Source organism: Glossina fuscipes, unplaced genomic scaffold (assembly GCF_014805625.2).
Source record: "Glossina fuscipes isolate IAEA_lab_2018 unplaced genomic scaffold, Yale_Gfus_2 26, whole genome shotgun sequence".
In the NCBI taxonomy this organism is placed as follows: Eukaryota; Metazoa; Arthropoda; class Insecta; order Diptera; family Glossinidae; genus Glossina; species Glossina fuscipes.
Genome location: NW_023998421.1, coordinates 8322370 through 8346165, shown reverse-complemented (window position 1 = coordinate 8346165; position 23796 = coordinate 8322370). Strand labels below are relative to the sequence as shown.

At 37.6% G+C, this 23796-nt stretch overlaps 1 protein-coding gene and 1 pseudogene across 1 annotated transcript; one reads left to right on the top strand and one right to left on the bottom strand.

Annotated features, from left to right (window-relative positions):
* The first annotated feature begins 1663 nt into the window (after positions 1–1663).
* LOC119635466 lies at positions 1664–3638 on the top strand (annotated as a pseudogene).
* Positions 3639–11512: 7874 nt separating this feature from the next.
* LOC119635465 (collagen alpha-1(IV) chain) lies at positions 11513–17702 on the bottom strand. Its single transcript, XM_038030276.1, has 9 exons — positions 17697–17702; positions 17401–17595; positions 17282–17326; positions 15466–17225; positions 14561–15411; positions 12591–14502; positions 12412–12526; positions 12132–12355; positions 11513–11845 (listed from the first exon to the last, which is right to left on the bottom strand). Exons 1-9 carry the CDS (start codon positions 17700–17702, stop codon positions 11644–11646), a joined length of 5310 nt encoding a protein of 1769 aa, XP_037886204.1. The 3' UTR covers positions 11513–11643.
* Positions 17703–23796: the final 6094 nt, after the last annotated feature.

Sequence of the window (23796 nt, the reverse complement as noted above, 5' to 3'; positions counted from 1 at the left end):
CAATCGCACGGCCCGAAACGCGCCCGACTGACCGAGGACGACTTTGCGACTTTACCGCGGTATTTACGTCCTTCCTCAACGTCTTCCACCGGGACATGATAAGCCGCGAAACTTGGCCGGAAAAAAAACAGCAATTAAAGGTCGTAGAAGAATTCTTAGAGAGAAAATTTATTGGGGCCCTAATAGCTTATGTCACCTGCAAAACAATCATAAACTTCAGCGCAATTATGGAAGAGCTGCTGGAGGCTTACTCTGACGAAATCATCGCGCCGTACAGGGTAAGCCAAAATCTGTTGGAAAGATTTTTCAGCAACATGGCTGCCAGAAATAGCAGCAGAAGGTGCCGATCATCTACAGAAATAATTGCGCTGGTCGAAAGACTGAGAAACGTACGGGAGGAGTGCTGGGCAGAAGGAGTCGAGCAGAAGGACGACTACCTCCTCATTGAAAGCTACTGTACGAGCTTGAAGCGCCGGCCAATGAAGATGACGAATTTGAACCGTTCGCCCCTAACGGTGACATATTCGAGAATCTAATCACTCAGCCGCTGAGCCGCAATCTTGAACAGTGCCTGAGGCTGCTCACAGGATGTGGTATAGCACGCTACATTCGTGAGCAGCTGCATTGCGAGGAATGCCTACAAGAGTTCACGATGAACGAAGACACCTTCTGTTATTTGAAACAAGGTCGCAAGGTTGCCAGGAATAAGCTGAATAGTCTGACGTGGGTTTCAAAATATTTGAAACCAGATTTACCAACCGAAGAAGTCAATGAAACTTTCCAAAGAGCGTACGAAATTTTCTACGCAACAATTAGGCAGTACATGACGGCAAAAAAAATAGGCATGCGGCTACAAGCAACGGTAATAGAACGAGTTCCCTTTTCCCGAAGACCAGGATTATGCAGCAGAAGTGAGCTGCACCGAAGGAACTTGCTCGGGTTCCTGCTGATAGCATTACTGTCCGGAATAAATTTCAGAGAGAAAATGGACACAAACATAACGTGGACCTAAGTTCCTCTGCGCGCCATCTCCACCCTCCTCGCAATACTCGTTGCGTTCCAATGGTAAGTTTGCATATATCTTTACTGATTGTCATTTATAACTTAATTATTTATTTCCATTTAATTTCAGAATAATAATATATAATTAATATATTAGTTCAGACATGCCTCTCGCGTGGCTATGCGAAAACGTTTGCTCTGACATGTCGTACATCGTGCAAAATATAAAACGCATTGCGGGCGATTGTCTTGCGTAATAATGATTCGATACTTGCAGGGCATATATTGCAAGTGTGCAAATTGTTTGAACGACAACAATGGGATTTCAAAAGTCCTATGCATCAGTTCTAGCATATCAATATCGAGAAAAAATTAGAAAACAGAGGTGTTAGCTTATACACACTTCGTGAAATAGATATCGCTAAAGGAGAATTGCCCATGTTCAATGCTGATGACACTTTGCAGCCCATAACGCGTACAGTGTTACGTATTAAAATCAATATATGACCAAACTTTGTTTGGTAGATGGTAAAACAAGTCAAAATTTTTGGTTATTGATTGAAGATCCCGAATTCAATTTTATTTATCATTCCGAATTGTTCCAGGTTTTTTTACCAATCCGCAATTACAATTCTATTACAAAAATAAACAATTTCTGTTTATGTGCTTTCTTCTTGTTAAAATACAGTTTTTATTCAACTCAATGGTCGTGGTTTCAAATCTCAAATGCGGTAGAGTTTTTAATAAGGACATATAAGCCACAAATCTATTCGCTTAGTCCATCTCTGTTCAACAACCAAAAAAAAAAAAAAAAAAAAATACACTTTTTAAGCCACGCGCAAATTTGTCTACAGCCAAAAACCACAAAAACTGGCAATACTTCTCAAAGAGCCTTTACCGTCACAATATTATATACGAGTAGCGAGTGACACTTGGCTAGATACTAATGCGTGGACTCCATTAAATTTTAACTTTTAGTGCTACCGGATCACCATCCCCCTCTTACCGAAACCTATAGCTGTAAGTGCTCTGAAAAATCTATGAATCTTTATATAATTTTACGCATTTCATCGTCTTTATCATACTGATAATAACGTTTTGCTGGAGTCACCCACAAGTTCAGATAAAACTGTAGTGGCGGAAATCGCCATACAATAATAACAAAAGAGCTAAGGTTGTTTATATTGCGCCTTTGAAAGAATTAGCGATTGGATTCTCAACTGATAGTTACCACACCAAAAAAACGGGATGGTATCAGCTGGTCTTGCTAGACAAGAGAATATGTACAGGACGTTGTACTAATTATTATAGACGAAATACATTTTGTAATTGTATCATGTACGAATTTCATTACGTCAACATAGGATGCAATATACGTTGGTTTATCTACTGCTTTTACCAACGCTCAAGATCTCGCCAATTGGCTGGATATTAAGGAAATGGGGTTATATAATTTTAAACCTTCCGTAAGACCGGTTGCTTTGCAAGTGCATATAATTGGATTTTCCGGTAATTAAACCGATTTTCATAACATTTCTGACTCTTCTTTAATGATTTATTTGCAGGCAAACATTAATGTCCACGGATGGCCACCATGAATCGGCCGACATTCCAAACAATACGCTCTTATCCGGCAACGGGACCCAGCATAGTTTTTGTTTCATCCCGCCGTCAAACTCGATTAACCGCTTTCGATCTGATTACTTGGAGGCAAATGAGATAACAATAGAAAAAATGTGTTGCTCTAATATATTTCTTCTTTACTCCTTTGCCAGATACTGGATTATTTACGCTTACGCTTGTGGTAAACAGTATGGAAAAATTTTTAAATACAAAATTTTATAGAGAAAGCTAAGAACAGAAAGCTATTTGCACTTATTTCTGTAGTTTCGTTGTGTTCGTTTCTATTTAAATTTTCCATTTTACTTCTTTTTATTTAATTTTTATTTATTTTCCAAATGTCCTTATTAGCACCACTGTCTCTTTGAGCAACCTTTACCCGGTTTATATATAGCGATACCGGCCATGTCAATTGGGAAACTATCGTTGATAAAGGCATTAACGTTTGCTGCCAATTCATGCCTTCTCCGATTTTAACATTGTCAGCAAATAAAGTTAAAGCAGTAAGCAAGCCTTTGGAATTTAACACGTTGGGATCCTGTGCATTTAGGTTGAAATTTTACGCATAGGTTTATTGCTGTTACGTTTAATAGCTTCATTTGTTGATCTCTTTCTACCATCGCTTAGTCCGAAATCTCGAAGTAAGTCTGATGAATTGGCATCGAATCAAGCCGGTAGCAATTCCACTCCATGCGGCAATAAAGATACGGAACTGATTGAGTAACCTTTGCCGAATCGTTTTCTAGTCAATTTTTTGCGGTAATATTATCGCCGCAAGCGATGAATCTTTCGAAGATGGCCTATGGCGTAGACGTGAATGGCAAAGCAAGATAGCAGCAAGTTTGAAGTACATATTTATATATATAAAAAAAATGAAAAAAAAAACTGTTTAATTATTTCCAGATACTCTCGCTGCACGCTTTCATACTGACAGCGCTTTACGAAAAACCACAGACTTCGAGTAAAATTAAACCGAAAAAAAATTTTTTTTTCTCATCTGCTTCTTTCATTCCATTAAATATTGTTATTTTTTGTTCCTTTGTTTGTTTATTTAAATAAAAAATGAAGAAAAAAACGTTTAAAAAAAAAACTCTTTAAATATATATAATCAAACTTGTGTTTCTTATCTATAATTCGCTATAATTTTATTTTATTTATTTATAGGGAATATCGGAAAAAGTCTTAGAAAACCAAACAAACGCTTCTTTGCAAACTGAGATTTTTATCTCGAAAAATAATGAAAAGTAATCCCTATGAAATGATGCATTCTTTGGCCACAACTCGAAAAGAGTCAAAAAAAAAAAACAATTTTTTTCTTTAATTTATTCAAGTTTTGGAAATTCACCTGCTTACCTAATTTTCTTTTTAAATCTTTTCAATTAGCGAAAAATGGAAGCAAATAAAAATAACGTTTTGCAAAAAAGTGTGGGCCGATACGAAGATGAAATTCTGTCCTCAGTGGATTCCCGGCCTTATGTGCAAAGGACAACAGCCAATTTTGACAATTTGACAAGCTCGCAACAATTTACATCTTGTCATGAATTGTTATCACAGTATGAATTTCATATCTCTGACGAAGAGTTAATCGAATGCTGCACGAAAGCGGAGGATGCAATGAAAGAAGTAAAAAATGCAGAGGCTCCCGAAGAGCAAGATGTGGATGTAGTGTTTGAGAACTTTCCAGATGACAACCAAAAAAAACAATAGTTGAAATAATATTTGAGGACTTTTCTACATCGCCTTTTAACAGTCCTGTAGCATCACCCGAGAGTAAGTTAAGAAATTTGGAACGGTCCCCTTTATATTTTTTACGCGAAAAACCCAAGAAAACCTACAGTCGCGAATTCAGAGAAAAGGCAAAATTGGCTCTTTTGTACGATTCTACGCCAGAAAGTAAGTAGCTCTTTATAAGCTTTTTTTAAAAACTCTAACTTTCTAAATTCATTTTAGAAGAAGATTCAGATCGAGGTTCTGACGATATCGAAAAAGAAGACACATACAACGCAAATGAAAGTAAGTTGTTTTTAAAATCCGCGATGAGACAATATTTAAATTAATCCAAAATTTTTTAGATCTAGTACCATCTAATCAGTATAAAATATACAATTACGATTGGGATGACGATGATGATGACATTTTTGCTTCCATAAGCACTCAGGAAATCTTACATGAAGACGTTCAAAAGATGTGCAAAGAAGTAAAATTGGACGAATTAGCTCCCAGCACAAGCAAATTTGCAGCAGCAGCAGCTGCTCCGCGCCGTAATTGGCGTCCGCTTTCATTAAACCAAAAATTTAACGGGCCGAGAAATGAGCAGATAGCCCAGGGTATGATATTCCTCATATTTCATTATGCTTTCATTATTAAAATCCGCGATGAGACAATATTTAAATTAATCCAAAATTTTTTAGATCTAGTACCATCTAATCAGTATAAAATATACAATTACGATTGGGATGACGATGATGATGACATAAGCTCTCAAGACGTGAAGATGAATAATTCATTTTCCATTAATAATTTCCCCCATACGTCTAAGTTCCCAGTAAATAAGCAGATAACCCAAAAAGCTAGCGGATAACGGCCGGAGTTGGGAGTAGATAAAGACGCAGTTGGCGTAAGTGAAATTTCTAATAAAAACGAAACGGAAGAAATGAAAAGGAAAGTGAATCGAGATGAAGTGGGCAAGGTGAATAATCCGGAAAGTTCGCTTGTTTCTGCTGGTTTCCAAACAGCGAATGGTAAAACAATCTCCATATCGGAAGAGAGCAAAAGATCCGTGAAAAATATTTTAAGAGAATTTCAAGACACTTTGCAAGAAACGAATTATGAAACTGAACTAAAAGACATAAAAGCTCGAATGTCGATTAAAAGTATGCAGTCCAAGTTTGGAAAAACTGGAAACAGCAGTGCGCAAATAGCCAAAAAAACAGACGTGCAAGCGATGTGCGAAGAAGTAAAATTGGACGAAGCTCCCAGCAACAGCAAATTTGCATCAGCTGGTCCAACGCTGTGTCGCAAAAGGCTTTTATCATTGTCATTAAACCCAAAATATAATTATAGGCCACCCCCCCCCAACTTTGTGAGACACCGGAAAGAACCTCGCGACAAATTGAGACTACGACTAGTACACCAGGCGTCAATAGACCGAAGAGAGGGCGGCTCTCGGGCTTAAGTCGTAATTATACTAGTTCAAAGAAATAAGTACGACTTTATATTACATTGTGTAAAAGCAACGGAACTGGTTTTTTTGAATTTAAAAACGTGTCGATATCTTTTTTCCTTAAAATTAGTTTTGCTATTTTTTCGCATTTTATTTAATTAATGACATTTCGATGTATTTTAAGAACTTCCAAGTGGTAAAAAACGATCGGTTCCCTACGATATTGCTTTACAAAAAATTTTTACATACCACACATGTGGTTTCAAATTATTGTTTCTTGATGGGTATTAAGAAAATTAATTAGTTATATGTAATATGTAATATCTGATATATTTTTGTGTACAAATTGATCCATAATTTGGCAACGACCATTTACCACTTTAATAAAACAATTTGATTAATATATTTCAACTTTAAAATAAATGGCTTTTATTGTTTGTTTTTCATAACATTTTGAATTGTGAATTTGCTGTGATTGCTGCATATTGACATAATTCTTTTTTTTCATCTTTTCGACTTCCCCTAATTTTTCCATATGGCAGTAAACAAGCGATTGCGATACATTCAACCATTTCGCTAAAATATTGAATTGAAAAGAATGCTGTCAAGAGCGGAAGAAGAATGCAATTCGGCAAACAAATTTTTAACTGAGCACTTATTAGCACTTCACCCTAATTCCCCACTTGTCACCTCAGCACTGTTCCATTTCCTCCTGTGATTTATAGTAGGAAGACGCGAACATTGTCTGATCCTGCATCGGAAGTTAATTAAGGCTCGATTTAATATAGCGTTCGAAAATTGTATATACTGCGCCTTACAGATATAATAATATTACAAAACAATAAATACGTAAAGCACTTTGCCACCAATTATTTAAATAATTTAACGAGAGGAATCTTTCACGGTAGTGAAAAATAATTGAAAAAATGAAGTTTTTAAGCTTTAAAATTCTTAACGGGATAGTAACTTTTGTTCTCTTCAATATTCCGCTTCAGCTCGTTCATTTGTTCCTGTAAATGCAATGGAACGTCATTGTAAACATCTGTAAATAATTCTTTCCAGTTGGGTTTGAGTTTTTTCTCTGAAATTGAAATTTGCTTTAATACTCTTTTACGTATGTCTTTAACAAATTCATTTTCTTCTGCTTCCATTAATGATTTTCCAGCAGAGATGATGAGGAAATCGTCGGCATATTGAAATAAATGGGTAGAATTGTCCTGTAATTTATGTAAACCGGCTGTGTATAAATTGAAAAGAACTGGGCTGAGACAGCTACCTTGAGTTAAACCTCCGCAAACTTCGACTGTATATGAATCTAATACGAGAGTTCTCGAGGAAAGAAAGTTGAGAACCCAATGCCTACTTTGTGTAGGGATTTTAAAATCAGATAGAAATTGGTCCAGTTTCGCTAAATTTACACAGTCGTAAGCTTTATTAATGTCTAAGCAAAGCATGTCTACCTGGTCTCCATTTGCTTTTTCATTTGCAATTGTGAAAAGGACTTCATTAAGGCTCATACCGGTGGAGATATTTTTTTGGTAAGCAAAGGACCTTGACGGGAGAAGGTGTGAGTGGTTCAGAAAATTTGTTAGACTCTTCTTAATCATTTGGTTGGTAATTATTAGAAGAACGGGCAAGAGGGATATGGGTCTGAATAGATTCTCAATAATTTGTATAAAAATTCCAAACATGTGAGAATAAGCGTCCACATTTGTTTACAATTCGCAATACTTGAACATGTATTTACTCAGCAAAATCCCTTGGCAGTATCTCTTCTAGAGAAACCCAACTTAAAACGGCATCGTGGACCTTTCATTTAGGGGTCAATTTATTTTTGTTCCTTAAATTATATTCAAATGAATTTTTTTAATCTATATAGTTTCCTTTTATTTATTCACTCACTACATCGATAGTTACATTGTTCTTACATTGGGAGACTATAATCTCGGCTTATCATAAAATTTGTTTTTTCGCTGCTAACTTTAACGGTAAGACTGCGTTTAAATAATCGAAAAATCGAAAATTCTTGCATTTCAGTAAGTGGTATCTTATACCCAGTTCATAACCAGTGGACAAACTTCATTGAAAAACTTCTGAAGTACTATTTTGATTGACTCAGGAATATTTACCTGGTTTACTAGAAATTAAATATAACTAGTAATTTCCACAACAGATTTCTCCTTTTATTCCATTTCATTCGTTCGGTTTTAACTTCTTTTACCTATTCTCAGTTTTTTCTCTTAACCTTTTTTCGGTGTAGCTGTGTCACCTAACAATTTCCATATTTTTGAATACTTTTTCAGAAGATCACGCCTCTACTATATTTACAATTTTTCTCATCTTATTTTGATTATTTATATATATTGAAACAAGTAGGAAAATTATATTCGATCGTGACCAAACCATTTAAGATCTATTGCCACTAAATAGGTTTGCATTATAAAATAGTAGCCACGAAAGCCACGATATTCGCTATAATATAAGTAAAAGAGCATGGAGAATAAGTCCCGCTAATAATTATGCAAAATACGATAGATTTTGATCTTGTCTTATTCCTTTTCTTTATTTGTTTTTTATTTTTTTTATTGGCTTTGATAAGTGGCAATGCGGAGGTAAGAAAACTCTTTTCAAATTAAAGTATTTGTAGATATATCTTCTGCTTTTAATTTAAAAATTTCCCAGGATGCCGAAGAAGATCAAGATTCATTGAAAGAGACTCCCTTGGAAACCAATATTTATCTTTTTGGTCTGATAATAAGCGTTTCCATATTGCATTCTATATTTGAAATTTTATTTCTTAACAAATTCTTAAAGAAAAAATTAGAGAGTAATAAATTATTCCATAAGGAAATAAAATTTTTAAAAAGTTAAATTGCATTTTGGAATTTTTCATTAATTTTGCTGGTTCTGTTATCGAGCAACATTGATGAGTATTAAAGAAAAATTGCAAGCAGACTAAAGTCAATATGGAACGCAGTCTTTAAATGAATTACACCTAGAAATTCAAAGTAATTTTAACAACTTGGAAATATACGCATATAGCGACTCGTCATTTACTTAGGCTTTATCAAGGAATCAGGGAATATATTTACTGATATTCAAGAAATATGCTCAAAATATTTTATGGCGTGAAAGCTCACTTTGTGTTCAAAGAAATTAATTTTACTTATAATTTTATTTTTTATTCGGAACTATATTTTTGCTCCGGCCACGTTTCTTAGGACTTTATTTAACATGCTTCGGATTGTCCGATTTGGGTCAAATATGCACCGTTTTGTTGTATGATTTGTTGCCATTTTAAAGGTAACTTCAAAATGCCTCTTTCATAGAAGTCCTGGTCTCTATTTGCAAAAAACTCTAGAAGTCGATTTTCACAATCCTCCCTAAGTTCCAATTTTTTATCATTAAAGAAATTTTGCAATGCAAGAAAAAGATGATAATCGCTTGGTGCCAAGTCCGGACTGTATGGCGAATGTATTGAAACTTCCCAACCAAGCTCCCGAAGTTTCTGGCGAGTCACTGTAGATGTGTGTGGACTAGCATTGTCCTGGTGGAACACGACACCTCTCCTGTTGGCCAATTCTGGCCGTTTCTGGTCAATCGCTATCTTCAAACGGTCCAGTTGTTGACAGTAGAGATCAGAATTTAGCGTTTGGCCATATGGAAGCAACTCATAATAAATAATCCCCTCCCAGTTCCACCAAATGCATAGCAAAACCTTCCTGGCCGTTTGAGGTGCTTCACCGCTCTTTGACCACGATCGTTTTCGCATATGATCCTGATAGATAGAAACATATCACTACCATCGCATTTTGCTATGATTATAAATCTAATAGATGAATAATTGTCTTTTTTTTTTCTTATTTATTTAATATTCTAAATTTGTGTAAAATAAATCTCCGATGAAATTTTTCCTAATTGTAAACAAATGAACCAATTTAGTAAATTAAATAAATAAATGAGAAAAATTCATTAAATTTTTGTTGCTTTTGACATGCTAAAGACATATGAATCGGTCTCATCTGTAGTTTTTATCATAGCAATTCTCATTTTGGTCTGACTGAGTCCTATTTTTGCGCGAGTAATAATCATTATGTGATCTTCGCAATGAGTAATAATGAAAACTTAAAAATCAATGAAGTTTTTTTTTTAAACAAACAACCAAGTTTTCGCGAAATGTATCTCTTTCATGCATTGCCATGATAAAAATAGGGTATTTTAATATTATATGCGTACCATAATCTTTTGATACTATAATAGGAAAGTATTAATTGCATTTTGTTATATGTACTTAATAAGTGCAAGTGGAGCTGACGAAGAAATAAACACAACTTAGGTGTAAAATGATATTTCTGCGTTTCTATCGATCTAATCGTTATATGTTTCTTTATGAATTCTCTCTCTTCTCTCCAAGCATTTGTTTTTTTATTCCAACCCACCAATCTTCCTTCTGCCTTTAAAGGTATATGCTTAAGATTGAAAAGGTTTTAAGATTTCACCAGAACGTTCACTGTCCAAAAATTGTGATAGAGAGGAGAGCGTTAATGTGTAAATTCTCGTTTAAAGAGATGATGATCATTGAAAACCGTAATGCATAATTACTGAAAACTGTAACACTCCCAAAACTGTAACGTCTCCCACACAAAATGTATGGGTCCCATTGTTGAAGAAAACGCTCTTTAAATTCTCGATCGTATATTTGCTTTCGCTTGACATTTTTCTCATTACCGCAAGCCTGATAAGATTAAAATACGAAATAATTTGAATTGTGAAAAGAAAGGTGTTTTTGGAAGTTCGATTAAAGGAATGCCTCACTTACTAAATTGATTAACTCGGTAAAACAATAAAGTTATCGAGAAGTCATAAAGTGCTTTGTTTTTTTTTTATGCCGTGTGGTAGAGATAGAAAACGATTTTCATACTTATTATATATTCAGTTTTTCACTGTATTCTTTGGTAAAATGCATTTCAATAAAATTTTTACTATGAAATGGTGTCTGAAATAAATTATCGATTATTCATTGGAAACGAGTTTTCTTGCCACTTACTGTTGTCAATTCGAAATATTAGAGAAATTTGGTTTGAATATATGCAGTCAATCCAGTGCTTTGACATTAAATTTTCATTTTTTTAAATAACATGAACTCTTAAGAATATATTTATGTATATATATATGCATACATATAAATACGTATTAATGTATTAATGACTCAATGCTTGTATATGCACTTGCCATGATTTCTTCAGCAGCTTTTACGGCAAACGTTATCTGGCGGGCATCTTGGGCAAATTACGACACTTGGCACGCTACCTTATATCCTTATATCCGCGCATTTGTTTGTTCGCAAAGAAAACCGCACAAGTTAAAATTTTAAAACACATGTATTTAATAATTACAAAACTAATGCTTAATTGAATGTTAATGAATAAAAAATATAGACTTTTTAGATATTTTCACCGTTTTCGATCAAAATTTTTCCTGGCAGTGGTTGAAAGTATTGATCAACGATGTTTTACCTTACGGCTGTGGTTAAAGCCGCGTATATCTATTTTGTAACATGCTTAAAATATACATAAAAATAATTGTTTGAAATATTTAAGAGAGGGTGAAACACGGACCAAAATGTACATAAATTGCGTGTAAGGGATGATTACTAAATAGTTAAGTTTTTTCTTTTATTTACGAGTAAATTTTATTAATGGCACATTTAGTTTCGTTTTTTATTAATTGGCAGAAATTCATTGCGTAACTTAAAGCAATTATTAGTTAAATAATTTTGATGTTTTTCATTAAAAATTTTTAATTTCTACTTAAATTAGTTTAGACTTGAAGGGAAATGAAAAAGTTTATACAAAATTTTAGGGTGCCGTTGTGTCTTCACGTGGATAGCGCCCGCGATTATAGGGACGTCGATTATGGGGACGTCTGTATGGACCCGGCGGTGGCGGTGGTGGAGCTGGTGCTAGCCTTTCATAACCCCTTCTAAATTCATAGGCCGCTGAGTCTACAGGTGTCAAACGTGTTATATATGAATCGTTCTTTCGTCGGCAGACAGTGCATCTGAAATGAATTTACGTATTAAAAGATGTGATTTTTTGCAATTTAAGGTCTTCTATATTTTACAGAATTTGTGGCAAGGGTTTAACGTGGGTTCCTGCCTGAAAGGCTTAACCCCACGGTGGCCCAAGCCACTTTTAAGCGTACTACGCCCCCTGGCGAGTTAGACAATCCCCACAGAGTAGGGGCCTAAACAGCACCAGAGTCCATAACAGTTTATTGTGTATGGAACAATAAACCCCACTCTGGTGAATGGCGAGGCAAAAAAAAAAAAAAAAAAAAGTTATACCTGCTAATTTTGCTCGTCTGATCGGCTTTCAAAGTTTGCTGTCTAGGCATTTGCCACATTTCATGTTCCTCAATAACAGCCATCCAAAATGAAGCAACTGGATCGTAGTAGTGACAGCGACCTTGTCCATGGCATTCAATAACCGGCTGTGCTCTAAATTCTTCTAAACAAGAACCGGGCGAAACTAGGTTTTGGCCAAATCCACCAGTGTTATCAGTTGTTGTCTTAAAAAATGATTATTAAAACTTGTATTGTCAGATCTTTTTCTTTCAAATTTTACCATTAAGTAACTGAAACCTGTCCACATTTCTTCCCAACCATTTGGGCAATCAGGTATAGACATACTCTGACTATGCATGGCTATGACTCGTGTGGTAGTTTCACATACAACACAACTATGAAATTGTTGTTGTTCTCATTAATTTGGCGTATTTTTCGTAAATAAATAGTAAAACTTACCGGGATATGTATTTGATCACTTCTTGGGGTTGTATTGGAGTCATGGCATTATTCATGGGTTCAGATGTTGAAACCCACATGCTGTCATCATTGTTCTGTGCATAATTGCACACGTTATTTATGTCACAAACCAAGTAGGGCATAGTGTTGAAGCGCAACATACAAGAACCGGATTGTCCTAGATCTTGACCGACGGTGCGACTGCTGCCTATGTTGCCAGCTAACGAATAGCCCTCCCACAATTTATTTGTATTTGCGGGACAAACAGGGACGCGTACTGATTGAGAGTGGCGGGCGAACACAAACCCACGGCTCTTGGGACGTGGTGGTGGTGGTGCCGGATTGCCCATATCCCCTTTACGTCCTGGAGCACCAGAAAGACCTGTGCGTCCAGGATGTCCCATCATGCCGAAATCACCTTTGGGCCCATCGGGCCCTATTAAACCTATTAAACCTTGCTCGCCGGAATACCCACGCACACCTTGAGCACCTTGGTAACCGACCTCGCCAGGTAAACCGAGCTCGCCCATTTCGCCCTTAAAGCCATCAATACCAGGTTCGCCCCTGTCACCCTTTCGAGCAAAATCAAAAGGAAAAGTAACACCTGGCTCACCAACTTCTCCAACTAGGCCGTCTAAACCGTCAATGCCGCTCCAACCTGCATCACCTGTTGGACCACGAGGCCCAGGAGGACCTGTTGGCCCGGAACGGCCAGGTCTACCAGACATGCCCTGTTCGCCTTTACGACCGTCTTGACCACGCATACCTTGTGGTCCGGGCTCTCCTCTATCTCCTCGAATGCCAGGAATTATCATGCCCATATCACCAAGAATACCACGAGGGCCCATGTCACCGCGGTCACCTTTTCTTCCAGTCATCCCGTGTAGACCGTTGCGACCCATTGGGCCGGGATACCCAACATCACCCCTCATGCCTTGCGGACCCATGACGCTTATGCCGGTTTGCCCCGCAGACCCATGTATGCCATCATTTCCAACGTCTCCAGGTGCACCTTTAGGACCTGTGCGGCCAGGCCTTCCAGGCAAGCCATCGTAGCCGGAATCACCTTCGTCACCTGGTTCAGCATAATTTGAGGATTGACCAGAAGGTCCTGGGTAGCCTTTATCACCTTGCTCGCCTTTTATACCCGGAATACCATCAATTCCGGCTGAACCTACTAAGCCTACGTCACCACGGTCTCCTTTGCGACCGCGATACCCTGGACTCCCTTCATAACCTCTTTCACCTATAGGTCCAGACTCACCCATATAGCCTTGATTGCCTTTATCGCCTTGAGGTGCGTAGGACATCATCAATACACCAGGTCTTCCAGGTACACCTTCATCACCTTGCTCGCCAGGAGAACCAACTTCTCCGACAACACCGTATTCTCCGCGGTCGCCGGGACTCCCTGGATAACCAGCATAGCCCACTTCGCCGATATCCCCGTGTGCACCTTGCTCTCCAAAAGCACCAAGTGGACCAATGGAACCCTTAATTCCAGACGCGCCGTGTTTACCTGGGTAGCCTGGTAAACCGTGTTCACCCACTTCACCTATTTGACCAGGAAAACCAAATTCACCAAAGTCACCCCGTTGCCCTTTTAAACCAGCCAATCCTTGCAACCCATTTCGGCCGGGTATACCAGTTTCGCCTTTGAGTCCTGGTGAACCATCAGAACCGATTCCGTCATCGCCTTTAGCTCCTTGCATTCCTTTTTGACCTGGCAGCCCATCGTAACCTACAGGTCCAACAAAGCCCGGCAAACCCATTTCTCCTTTAACGCCACTGCGAGAAGGGAAACCTTTAGGACCTGCTCTGCCAGGAATACCACGGGTTCCTGGAGCACCTTTGCGACCAGGAAATCCATGATTACCCGGTCGTCCAACAGAACCAAAATCGCCCATTACACCTGCGAAGTCGATAAAAATAAAAAAATATCCAAAACCATAATGAGCAGTGATGAATACCTTTAGCTCCCATCAATCCGAGTGCACCTCTAGGGCCCATATCGCCATGGCGTCCATCTGCCCCTAATTCGCCTCGGTCTCCTTGCTCACCTGGTATGCCAACAAAACCTTGCATTCCTTGTGCACCTGGTATACCTGGTTGGCCTTTGTCGCCGACCAAACCTCTACGCCCCGGATAACCAATACTACCTTTTACTCCTTGAACACCGGAAGGTCCTGGTGGCCCAGATTCACCTTTTTGACCTTTTCGTCCATGTGGAGCTACTCTACCGTCCCGTCCAGGCGCTCCGGCTAAGCCAGAATAGCCTGGTTGTATATCGCCACGTTGTCCTTTACTTCCAGAAAGTCCTTGCAAGCCCTGAGGACCGTTATCGCCTTTCGTACCTTTCACGCCTTTCACGCCGGGCTTCCCTGTTGGTCCTGGCAGCCCAGGAAAGCCAATATCGCCCATTTCACCCTTTGGACCAGATCGGCCGTCAATACCAATATCGCCGGGCAAAACATATGGTCCAGGATCGCCCCGTTGGCCTTTTCTGCCGAGCAAGCCATCATCTCCAGGTTCACCATCAAGACCATTCAGCCCCGGCGTACCATGCAAGCCCATGTCACCGCTGAGACCCGGCCATCCTTTGGCACCCATTGGACCCTGAACTGTAGGACCTGGGAAGCCCATGTCACCTGGCATGCCAGGTATTCCTTCATCGCCTTGGAAGCCCTTAAGACCCCTTAGGCCTGGTAATCCATCATAGCCTTTCTCTCCTTTGTCGCCTCTATTATCATAAAAAGTTCCTGGATTGGGTTCTCCTTTTTGACCTTTGTTTCCGATGGTACCATATTCTCCCATTTGGCCTCTGAAAGAAAAAATTTATTTTAATCAGATTTTTGTTTCTTTTTAATTTACTTACTTTCTCCCATCATAACCCGGGTCCCCAATTAAGTATATTTTTGGAGTAGTTGCATTGCGGCCTGGTCTACCATTGCCTCCTGGTCTACCTGCTGACCCATCACGACCAGGGCGGCCAGCGTCTCCATAATCTCCGCGGGATCCAACTTCACCTTTTAAACCCCACAGTCCTGGATGACCGTTTAGCCCGCGATCACCCTGCTGCCCTTGCGTGCCACGCTCGCCAACATCGCCCGTATCACCACGCGCAGCTTCTCTCCGGTTCCCAGTAGTTATAACTATACCAGGGCGACCGTGAGGACCAGAACGGCCAGGCTCTCCGGGAATACCGTCAGGACCGCGCATGCCCTTAAAGCCGGTGGGGCCATGTCTACCTGGCATGCCCCTAGGACCACGTTCTCCTGTCAGGCCGGGTAAACCCCTGTCACCGTGAACTCCGGGATAACCGGCATCACCATGAATTCCTCGACTTCCTTGAGGGCCTGAGGGACAAATGCCACAATCATCACCTCGAATGCCCTTATCCCCTATTATTCCAGGATAGCCAAGACGACCGTCGTCACCAGGCTGACCGCGAGGACCCGGTAGACCATCCGGACCAGGAGGACCTACAACGTTTACACCAATTCCCGGATCACCTTTGTCACCAGGTAAACCAGCGTCACCACGATCTCCTCGGTAGCCATCAAGTCCGTTTAGACCCATATTTCCTCGATATCCTTTAGATCCTAAAATATTTTTTCCTGGCGCTCCAGTCTCTCCTACCTTACCTATAGGTCCAGCATAACCTGGAGGACCCATTGGACCTGGGAATCCTATTAAACCGTAATCACCGTCGTCTCCTTTCACACTGATACCACGACGGCCAGGTAAACCGTCGAGGCCTGCATCACCCGGAATGCCCGTAGGACCCCGAGGGCCTTGGCGGCCTTGTTTTCCGGGTATTCCAGGCAGACCAGGAGGTCCAGGAATACCAATGTCACCTTGAGGCCCAATAGGGCCAGGAAGTGATATATCTAAGTTTGGATCGTAGGATCCAGGAGGACCTGCAGGCCCCTGAACACCAGGAATTCCATCGAATCCATCATCGCCTCGTTCACCAGGCAAGCCATCTTCCCCGTCTAATCCATTATACCCGGGAGCACCTTTTACTCCCTTTGCACCTGGAAAGCCCGATTCACCGGATTTGCCTGGTTTACCTCTTTCACCAGGCTCGCCAATATCGCCCCGAGCACCTGGTAAACCTGGACGGCCGAATTCACCCATTTCGCCTTGCATACCTGGGAAACCGTTGAAGCCGATTGGTCCTTTGTCACCTTTGTAACCCTTTACTAGTTTCCCTGGTTTCCATTCAGCACCTTCGCCCTCGCCAGGTTCACCTTTATCGCCCGTATGTCCCAGTAGTTGCAATTGTAAATCTGCCGGTTCAGCCATTTCGCCTTTATACCCCTTTAAACCTTCTTCTCCTTTTCTCCCCATAGCACCAGAGAAGCCAGTGTCACCCTTGTAGCCTTTCATGCCTTCATATCCCGGCATACCTTCCGAGCCGTCAGGACCGCGTTCGCCACGATTGCCTTTCGTGCCTTTTGAATTGATCCCACCTTCACCGGCATCACCTTGAGGACCTGGAGGACCAGGCTTACCGACTTCACCACGGCCACCAAGCCTGCCTGGAATGCCAGGTGAACCCATTTGACCCGGAGTACCGTCGCAGCCATCAATACCACGAGGTCCATGAGGACCATCTTCACCGGTCGGGCCCTAAAGAGAAAAAAAAAATTTAGTATAAAACATAAATAATCTTAGAAGGTACTTACACGAAGACCCGGTTTACCGGAGAGACCATGCTCGCCTGGGTCGCCCTGAATTAGTAATTAAAATTAAAAAGGAAATATAAGAGAAAGAAAGAAAAGCAATATTCACTTTCAAAACTTACACGGTGACCTTTCTCGCCTTGCTCGCCATATTCGCCAGGATCACCTCTTTCACCCGGTCGCCCCGATGGACCATCTGGGCCCAAGTTTCCAGGTGGACCCTCTGCCCCAGGAAACCCTTTAGGACCAATTGTGCCAGGGCGACCTTTCAAACCTTTACAATCGCATGTCACACCATTGCATTTTTCGTCGCGTTCCTACAGTAGAAAATATGGGAAAGAACATTGCAGTCAATTGATATATGTGCTTGCAGTGAACAAAGAAAATAAGTTGTTACTCCTGCTAACAATTTTTATACGTTCATGTGAGGTAATATTTTGGTATAACCGCGAGTATTATTATTGCAGCTTTAAATACACAATGGCTTATCAAAAAAAACAAGACCGAAAAAGATGGCTGTTAAAAGTTTGCGATCAAATGAATGCATCCCCATCCTTTCATAATCACTTTGGCTTACATCCCTTGGACTAAAACCAATATGTATTACAAAAAACCCACAAGAGCAAATTCTCGAGAAACTTGCAATAATTTTGTCCACTACTTCATATGTGTATGTAGATATTTTTTCATGTTACAATTTCTAAACTGTTTATTGCTCTTTACTCGTTGTAATGTTATGTTGGTTTGCATTTCAATTGAAATCAATAAAAAAACGTGTTAAAATTCGCTTAAAATTCCTTAAGAATTATTATTTGAGGTCAAATACTTGTGAACCCTAATAATTACTAACTACAGTTTTAGTTTCTATTATTTTTGACTTCTATATATATAAATATAAAAAGAAATTTTTCTCATTAATTAGGATTACGCTTCATTTAGACATTCTTCTAAATTTTCTTCACTGATTAGAAGTGTTAGCTTTTATTAACAATAAAGTGGAAGATCATGTTCTATTTTCACTTTTATAGTTTGCAAAGCTATTTTCTTAGGTATAGAATCAAGTAATTAAGCTTGTTCAGTTAAATTTCACAACAAGCAGCCTTTTCAAAGCAATATCTATACTTAACTATATATTTCCTAATCTTTTAACGACTTTGAGGAGATCACTGGAAGGAAAATGCATTTGTCAAAACATTTGCAGCACCCAACAGAAACCTTTAGAGATTCTACAAAATGTATATATTCTTGATTAGCATTCGATTGAAAATCGATCTAAGCATGTTAGTCTCTTCACCTATCAGTTTGTGTGGAGTCCGGTAAAAACATTCTCTTATCTAAAAATAGGCCAAATCGGTCAAAGAAAACGCCTGCAGTGATATGACAAACGTGACCTAGAACAGACGTATGATAAAAATTTCTACGTATTTTTTACACATATTGGAAAAGATAGTCTGAAAATGTAAGTTTTTGTTTTCGGTCCATTCCAAACTGGCGGGTACAAAAGATTCGTTTATAATATAATCGAATATAATTTCGTACCCATTCAGGATAAATGTGAAGGGTTCATATAAAAGAACCAGCTAGAGCCGAATATATATTTTTTACTAATTTATTATTATTATTATTTTAATTTTAGACTAATGAAATAAATTCTTAGACTAAAAAAAGGCATTGAGCACTAGCAACTCAGGCTATCGGCTCTTTACTAATTTAAGATAAGGGCGCAGGATATAAATGACTCAGCTCTAGCCGAATGTTATTTCCTTGCCTATCTTGTCTTTGTTCACTTCCACTTAATTTTCGAAGAAATGAGGTCTGTTGAAATCGTAATAAACTTAATTTTAACAATAATGGGCTTTTAATTTTTACATGCTTTTTCAGATGAAGAAAGGAACGCGAAGGATATGTAACTGTGCGATTTAAAAAAGAAAATATGTTTTTTGTAAGTCTGAAAATTCTATGCCCGTGTGTTAGTGTGGAAGTACAATTTTTTGAGACCAATTGACATAAGTGATTGAGAGACACGTCATGGTATGATTCGTTACAAAAGAAGTGTGGTACGGCTAGGATTGAACTCGATTTGAATATTCGACATGTCTCGAGAAGAGACAGGCTTTGTTGTAATGTCTTTTTTTATTTCATAGAATATTAAACTTTCGGAAGGAAACCCGGGTACAATAATAAAATATGGAAAGTGCGTTTAAAAATCATTTAATGAATATGTTTTGATATGAATGAAGTTTTTTTCCGCTTAAATGGGCTTGAGCACACAACATTCATAAATGTGTCCATTCTTAGGAATTTTTGCTTTTTAGTCGCTATGCCACTTTCGTTACAAAAATATACTAAATTTCTGCGAATGCGCGCAACAACCAGATGAATTTGAGATAGAGCCACATCTTATCCAATCGATTTAGAGCAACTTGTTGAATTGATCTAACCCTGTCTGTCCGTCGGTCCGTCTGATATTCGTATGCTCAACCAACAGATCACAATTGTTGAGATATTTTGACGAAATTGGGTACACCCAACGCTATTGAAAATGGTTCAGATCGAATCGCTTTTCCGATATAAAGCCTTATTTTAAGAAGTCATTCTCTGAACAACCGTATTAAATGAGGTGGTGTGGCGTGTTTAATGGAGCCCTCTATAGTGTTTTTACTTGTTGTTTCTACAACTGCATGAAATAAAGTATTTAAATATAGTAGATTATTGAAATATTTTCTAATTATTTTCAAACCCGAAATTTTTGTTACGGTTTCAAATTTTACAAGATTGTAAATATAAATGAAAAAAAAAAATTTGACTTTCTCCTTCCCTTTCCTTCTCAAGATTTAAGTAATCAAATTAATTATGTGAAAATAGTCTTAAATTCACACAAGCGCACAGTATTTATCTTGACATACGCACATATCTATATAAGCAGAGCTTTTTCTTTTTTTTATTACTTTGTCAATAATTAGTGTCAATATCAGGAGAATAACACTTAGCAATGACTTAAAACAATATAACGCGTAAAAGTGCAACATATTGCACATAAACTCACACATACACAGACATGAGAGCGCACGCACACATATCATGTCGCTATTCACACTATTACTGGCTTAATTAGAAAATTACTTGTTGTTTAAACATTCTTTTATTTAAATACCATAATATAAAGCAAAAACAACACAACAACAATCATAAACAGCTGTTCTGTGCAATTGATAACAAGAAAAAAAAAGTGTGCACTTATGCAGCCAGCCAGCGTTATATGCTCCGTGATCAAAAAGCATAGTAGAAAAAATTCTGTTTTTTCTTAGTTCTTATTTTTTTTGTTTTTTGGTGCCATTTTCTTTATTTTTTAAATGAAGGTGGGCGTGTGTGACATCATGCCAGTGATAACTGCACTAGTTTCTTATAAATATAAATATCACTTGTTGATCGTGTGTATATGGCGTTGCTTTGATAGATGTGATTTTAAATGCATTTTTACATTTTTCATAAACGAAGGCAAAATATTTTGACCTTAAACTATTAAAGGCAATGGATATCAAATGTCATCATAGGCACTTAGGCAAATGCATACATAGAATATACACATACGTCCGCTAGTATACAAATACTCTTGAAAAATTATAGTTGCCCATATAAACATAAAATCCGATAAAAGAAAAAAAAGCGCATTATAAAGGGTTTAAGGTGAATTTTGCATAATCGCTATTGAAGGGAACATTTTTTCAATTTTTCATTTTTTCAATTTTCGATTAATTGTATTATACAAAAATATCATTCTAGATTTTTCGAAAAGTCGGGTTTTTCTTTGTTGATCTAATATAAGCTTAGAACCTTCTAATGTAGGAAATGGAAGAAACCATCAAATAAAAAATAAAAATTTCCTTCTCTGAAAACAATGTTAAAGTGTAAAATGAGCGCTTCTGCTTTTATCGGCTGCAGGTAAAGCGACCATTTCCAGCATAAAATTTTCAAGGGAAGAAACTGAAAAAGAAGATTTGAATATGAACGCATAACTTTATGGTCCTAGGATTGCAAACTAATTAAAAGTTTCATGTCAGACAAAGAAAGCACATCATTAATATTTTCCAAAACCTTATTCGCGCTTTTCTTGACACAGGTTTGTTCGGAAAAAATCCCATAAAACGTTCAACCCTTTCATTCTTTGATGTGAATTTCCTGCAGTCTCGCCAATCACAAAAAGTGAAAATTTAACAAATTTTTCTCGTTCTTCTTCAGCTAAATATATATGGGGAGATTAGAATGGTTGCAAGATGGTGGGTACGTGCCAAATCGGTAAGGGATCTGACTCTACCGACTGAGCACTCATGCAAAATACGCGCAGCCGCACCGAGATTTGAACCGACGATCATAGACCTGCACATTCAATTGTTCCTGCACCTCTGTGCCTCTATTCTGTGACTATAGGAGCATTGATTTATTGCAATCTAAAGCATTTTCTCTAAGCAAGAAGGTTTACATTGAAAAGTGGACGATGAAACATAAGAAGTCAAGGGTGGAAAGACAACGTGTTATTACCACTATTATTATTTTTACGAAAATCGTGCATTTAATAAAGACCGAAACGAAATTCTTGAAATGACACGACCTAATACAGATTCGTGATACCGATGTTATAGAATGAAAAAGTCTCATGCCGCTGGTGATTCGTGGAAAAAGGGTTTAACACGAAAATGCTAGATATTGGCATATAAGCAGAATATATGCGTTAGGCAAAGTTAGCCGAATCAAGAGTGTTGAGTCGCAATATTCGAACGGACAAGTGATATAAAAGTTCTTATAAATAATTTGTAAATAGATCTTCTAACAATTTTACATATATCCTACGTTAACCTAAAAGATTGTAATTCAGTCGCACGAACTTGGTGTCAAAAAGAGTTCGAGACAACTATAAAATCACACAGGCTATTTTACGTTAGATTATCACAATTCATTTAGATCGAAGATTCGAATTCTGCTACTAAAAGGTAGAAAGACCTACTTAACATCATTGGCTCTTTTTTCTGTAAAAAAGGTTCATTTAACCACTTTCATAACGACGTTCCGCAATGTTCCGCAGGTCTTCGAACATTGGAGACATCTTGACACTCAGTGATATCTTTAATTGTAGGATTTTGTCTACAATTGCAAGTAGAAGCAGTAAATTTCTTAAGAATCCTTTGATGTCTTGCAATGCTATGGCCAATTCCGGAACTTTGCATATGCTTTAATCGATGAGTAGTTGCACTGCTATTTATTTATGCTATTAACCGTAGTACACTAACATATCGAGAAAGAGTATATTAATTATCTTCTATATAATATGTTTATACGAAATCGTTGATTTTGTTGATAATAAATTTCACTCTTATTAGGTTTTTGTTACCATCAGCTAGATTAAGGTGATATGCCTTTTGAAAAGAAAACGAAAGTATAGCAATATTTAGCAGTGATATTATGAAAAAACATATGTCACACACGCATGTATATTTATATATATATATATATATATAGTCATAATTGGAAGTATAGGTAAGTGTGTGTGTGTGTGTGTGTGTATGTGTGTATGTGTTTATATGTGTATGCAAAATTAAGAAAAATATTGTTTATATGGAAAGGAAAAACATGTGACATTTGTGATGTATGAACATCAAAATCCATATATAGTTGTATTAAGGCATATGATAGTGTATGCGTGTGTGTGTGCATATATGCTCTTAAATTGTAACACTGACATACATTTGCTTTTTTTCATTCTTGTTCATATACTATATATAAATGCATGAGCATGACTTTTATTTATATATATATTTAAATAAATCCAAGTTTTATTTATGCATTAAAATGCAATGTAATCAACATAATGATATTATAGTTTAGAGGAATTGAATGAATATTAAAAATGTGCTTTTAATTTTTTTTTTTTTTTCTGTAAATTATGAAAACTTTCTTCATACGTTTTTCACATTTTGAATGAATGTGAAGTTTAAATTAAAGTTTGCTTATAGGAGGTATTTATGTTATTATATCATTGCTTAATTGGCAAAATAAGACATTAAGTTACGTGTAATATGCATTACAATTGTTGAAAACACTTTGAAACACAAACCGAAAATCATAATGCAAGCTTAACAATTTCCCTGAACTTGACACTGAAAACCTTTATTATTGCATGTCTGCATTGAGAGTATGTGTGTGCAGAAAAAGTAGACAATAATAATAATAATAATAACAACAACGTATGCACGGACTGTGCCCTAAATAATAAATTGAAAAATCGCACAAAATATTTATTTTGAGAACTTACACCGCACACATGCAAATAAATCAAATGTCTGTCTATCCGCCTTGTATGAAATATAATTGGAAATATATATGTACGTATGTATGTATATAATAGATCCATATAGCGATATTTTGTTTCATAATTTATATGACACCTGTAGAGAATGTCAATCGTCTTGTTTTTTCCCTTTGTAACGTTAAAATATTCTCATCGGAAATTGCAAAAAAAAAAA

Coding starts and splice junctions, on each gene's coding strand:
- LOC119635465 (XM_038030276.1), bottom strand. Junction 14,503..14,560: donor CGGATTGATGGGAGCTAAAG/GTATTCATCACT, acceptor TCGACTTCGCAG/GTGTAATGGGCGATTTTGGT. Junction 12,527..12,590: donor GTGATCAAATACATATCCCG/GTAAGTTTTACT, acceptor ACAATTTCATAG/TTGTGTTGTATGTGAAACTA.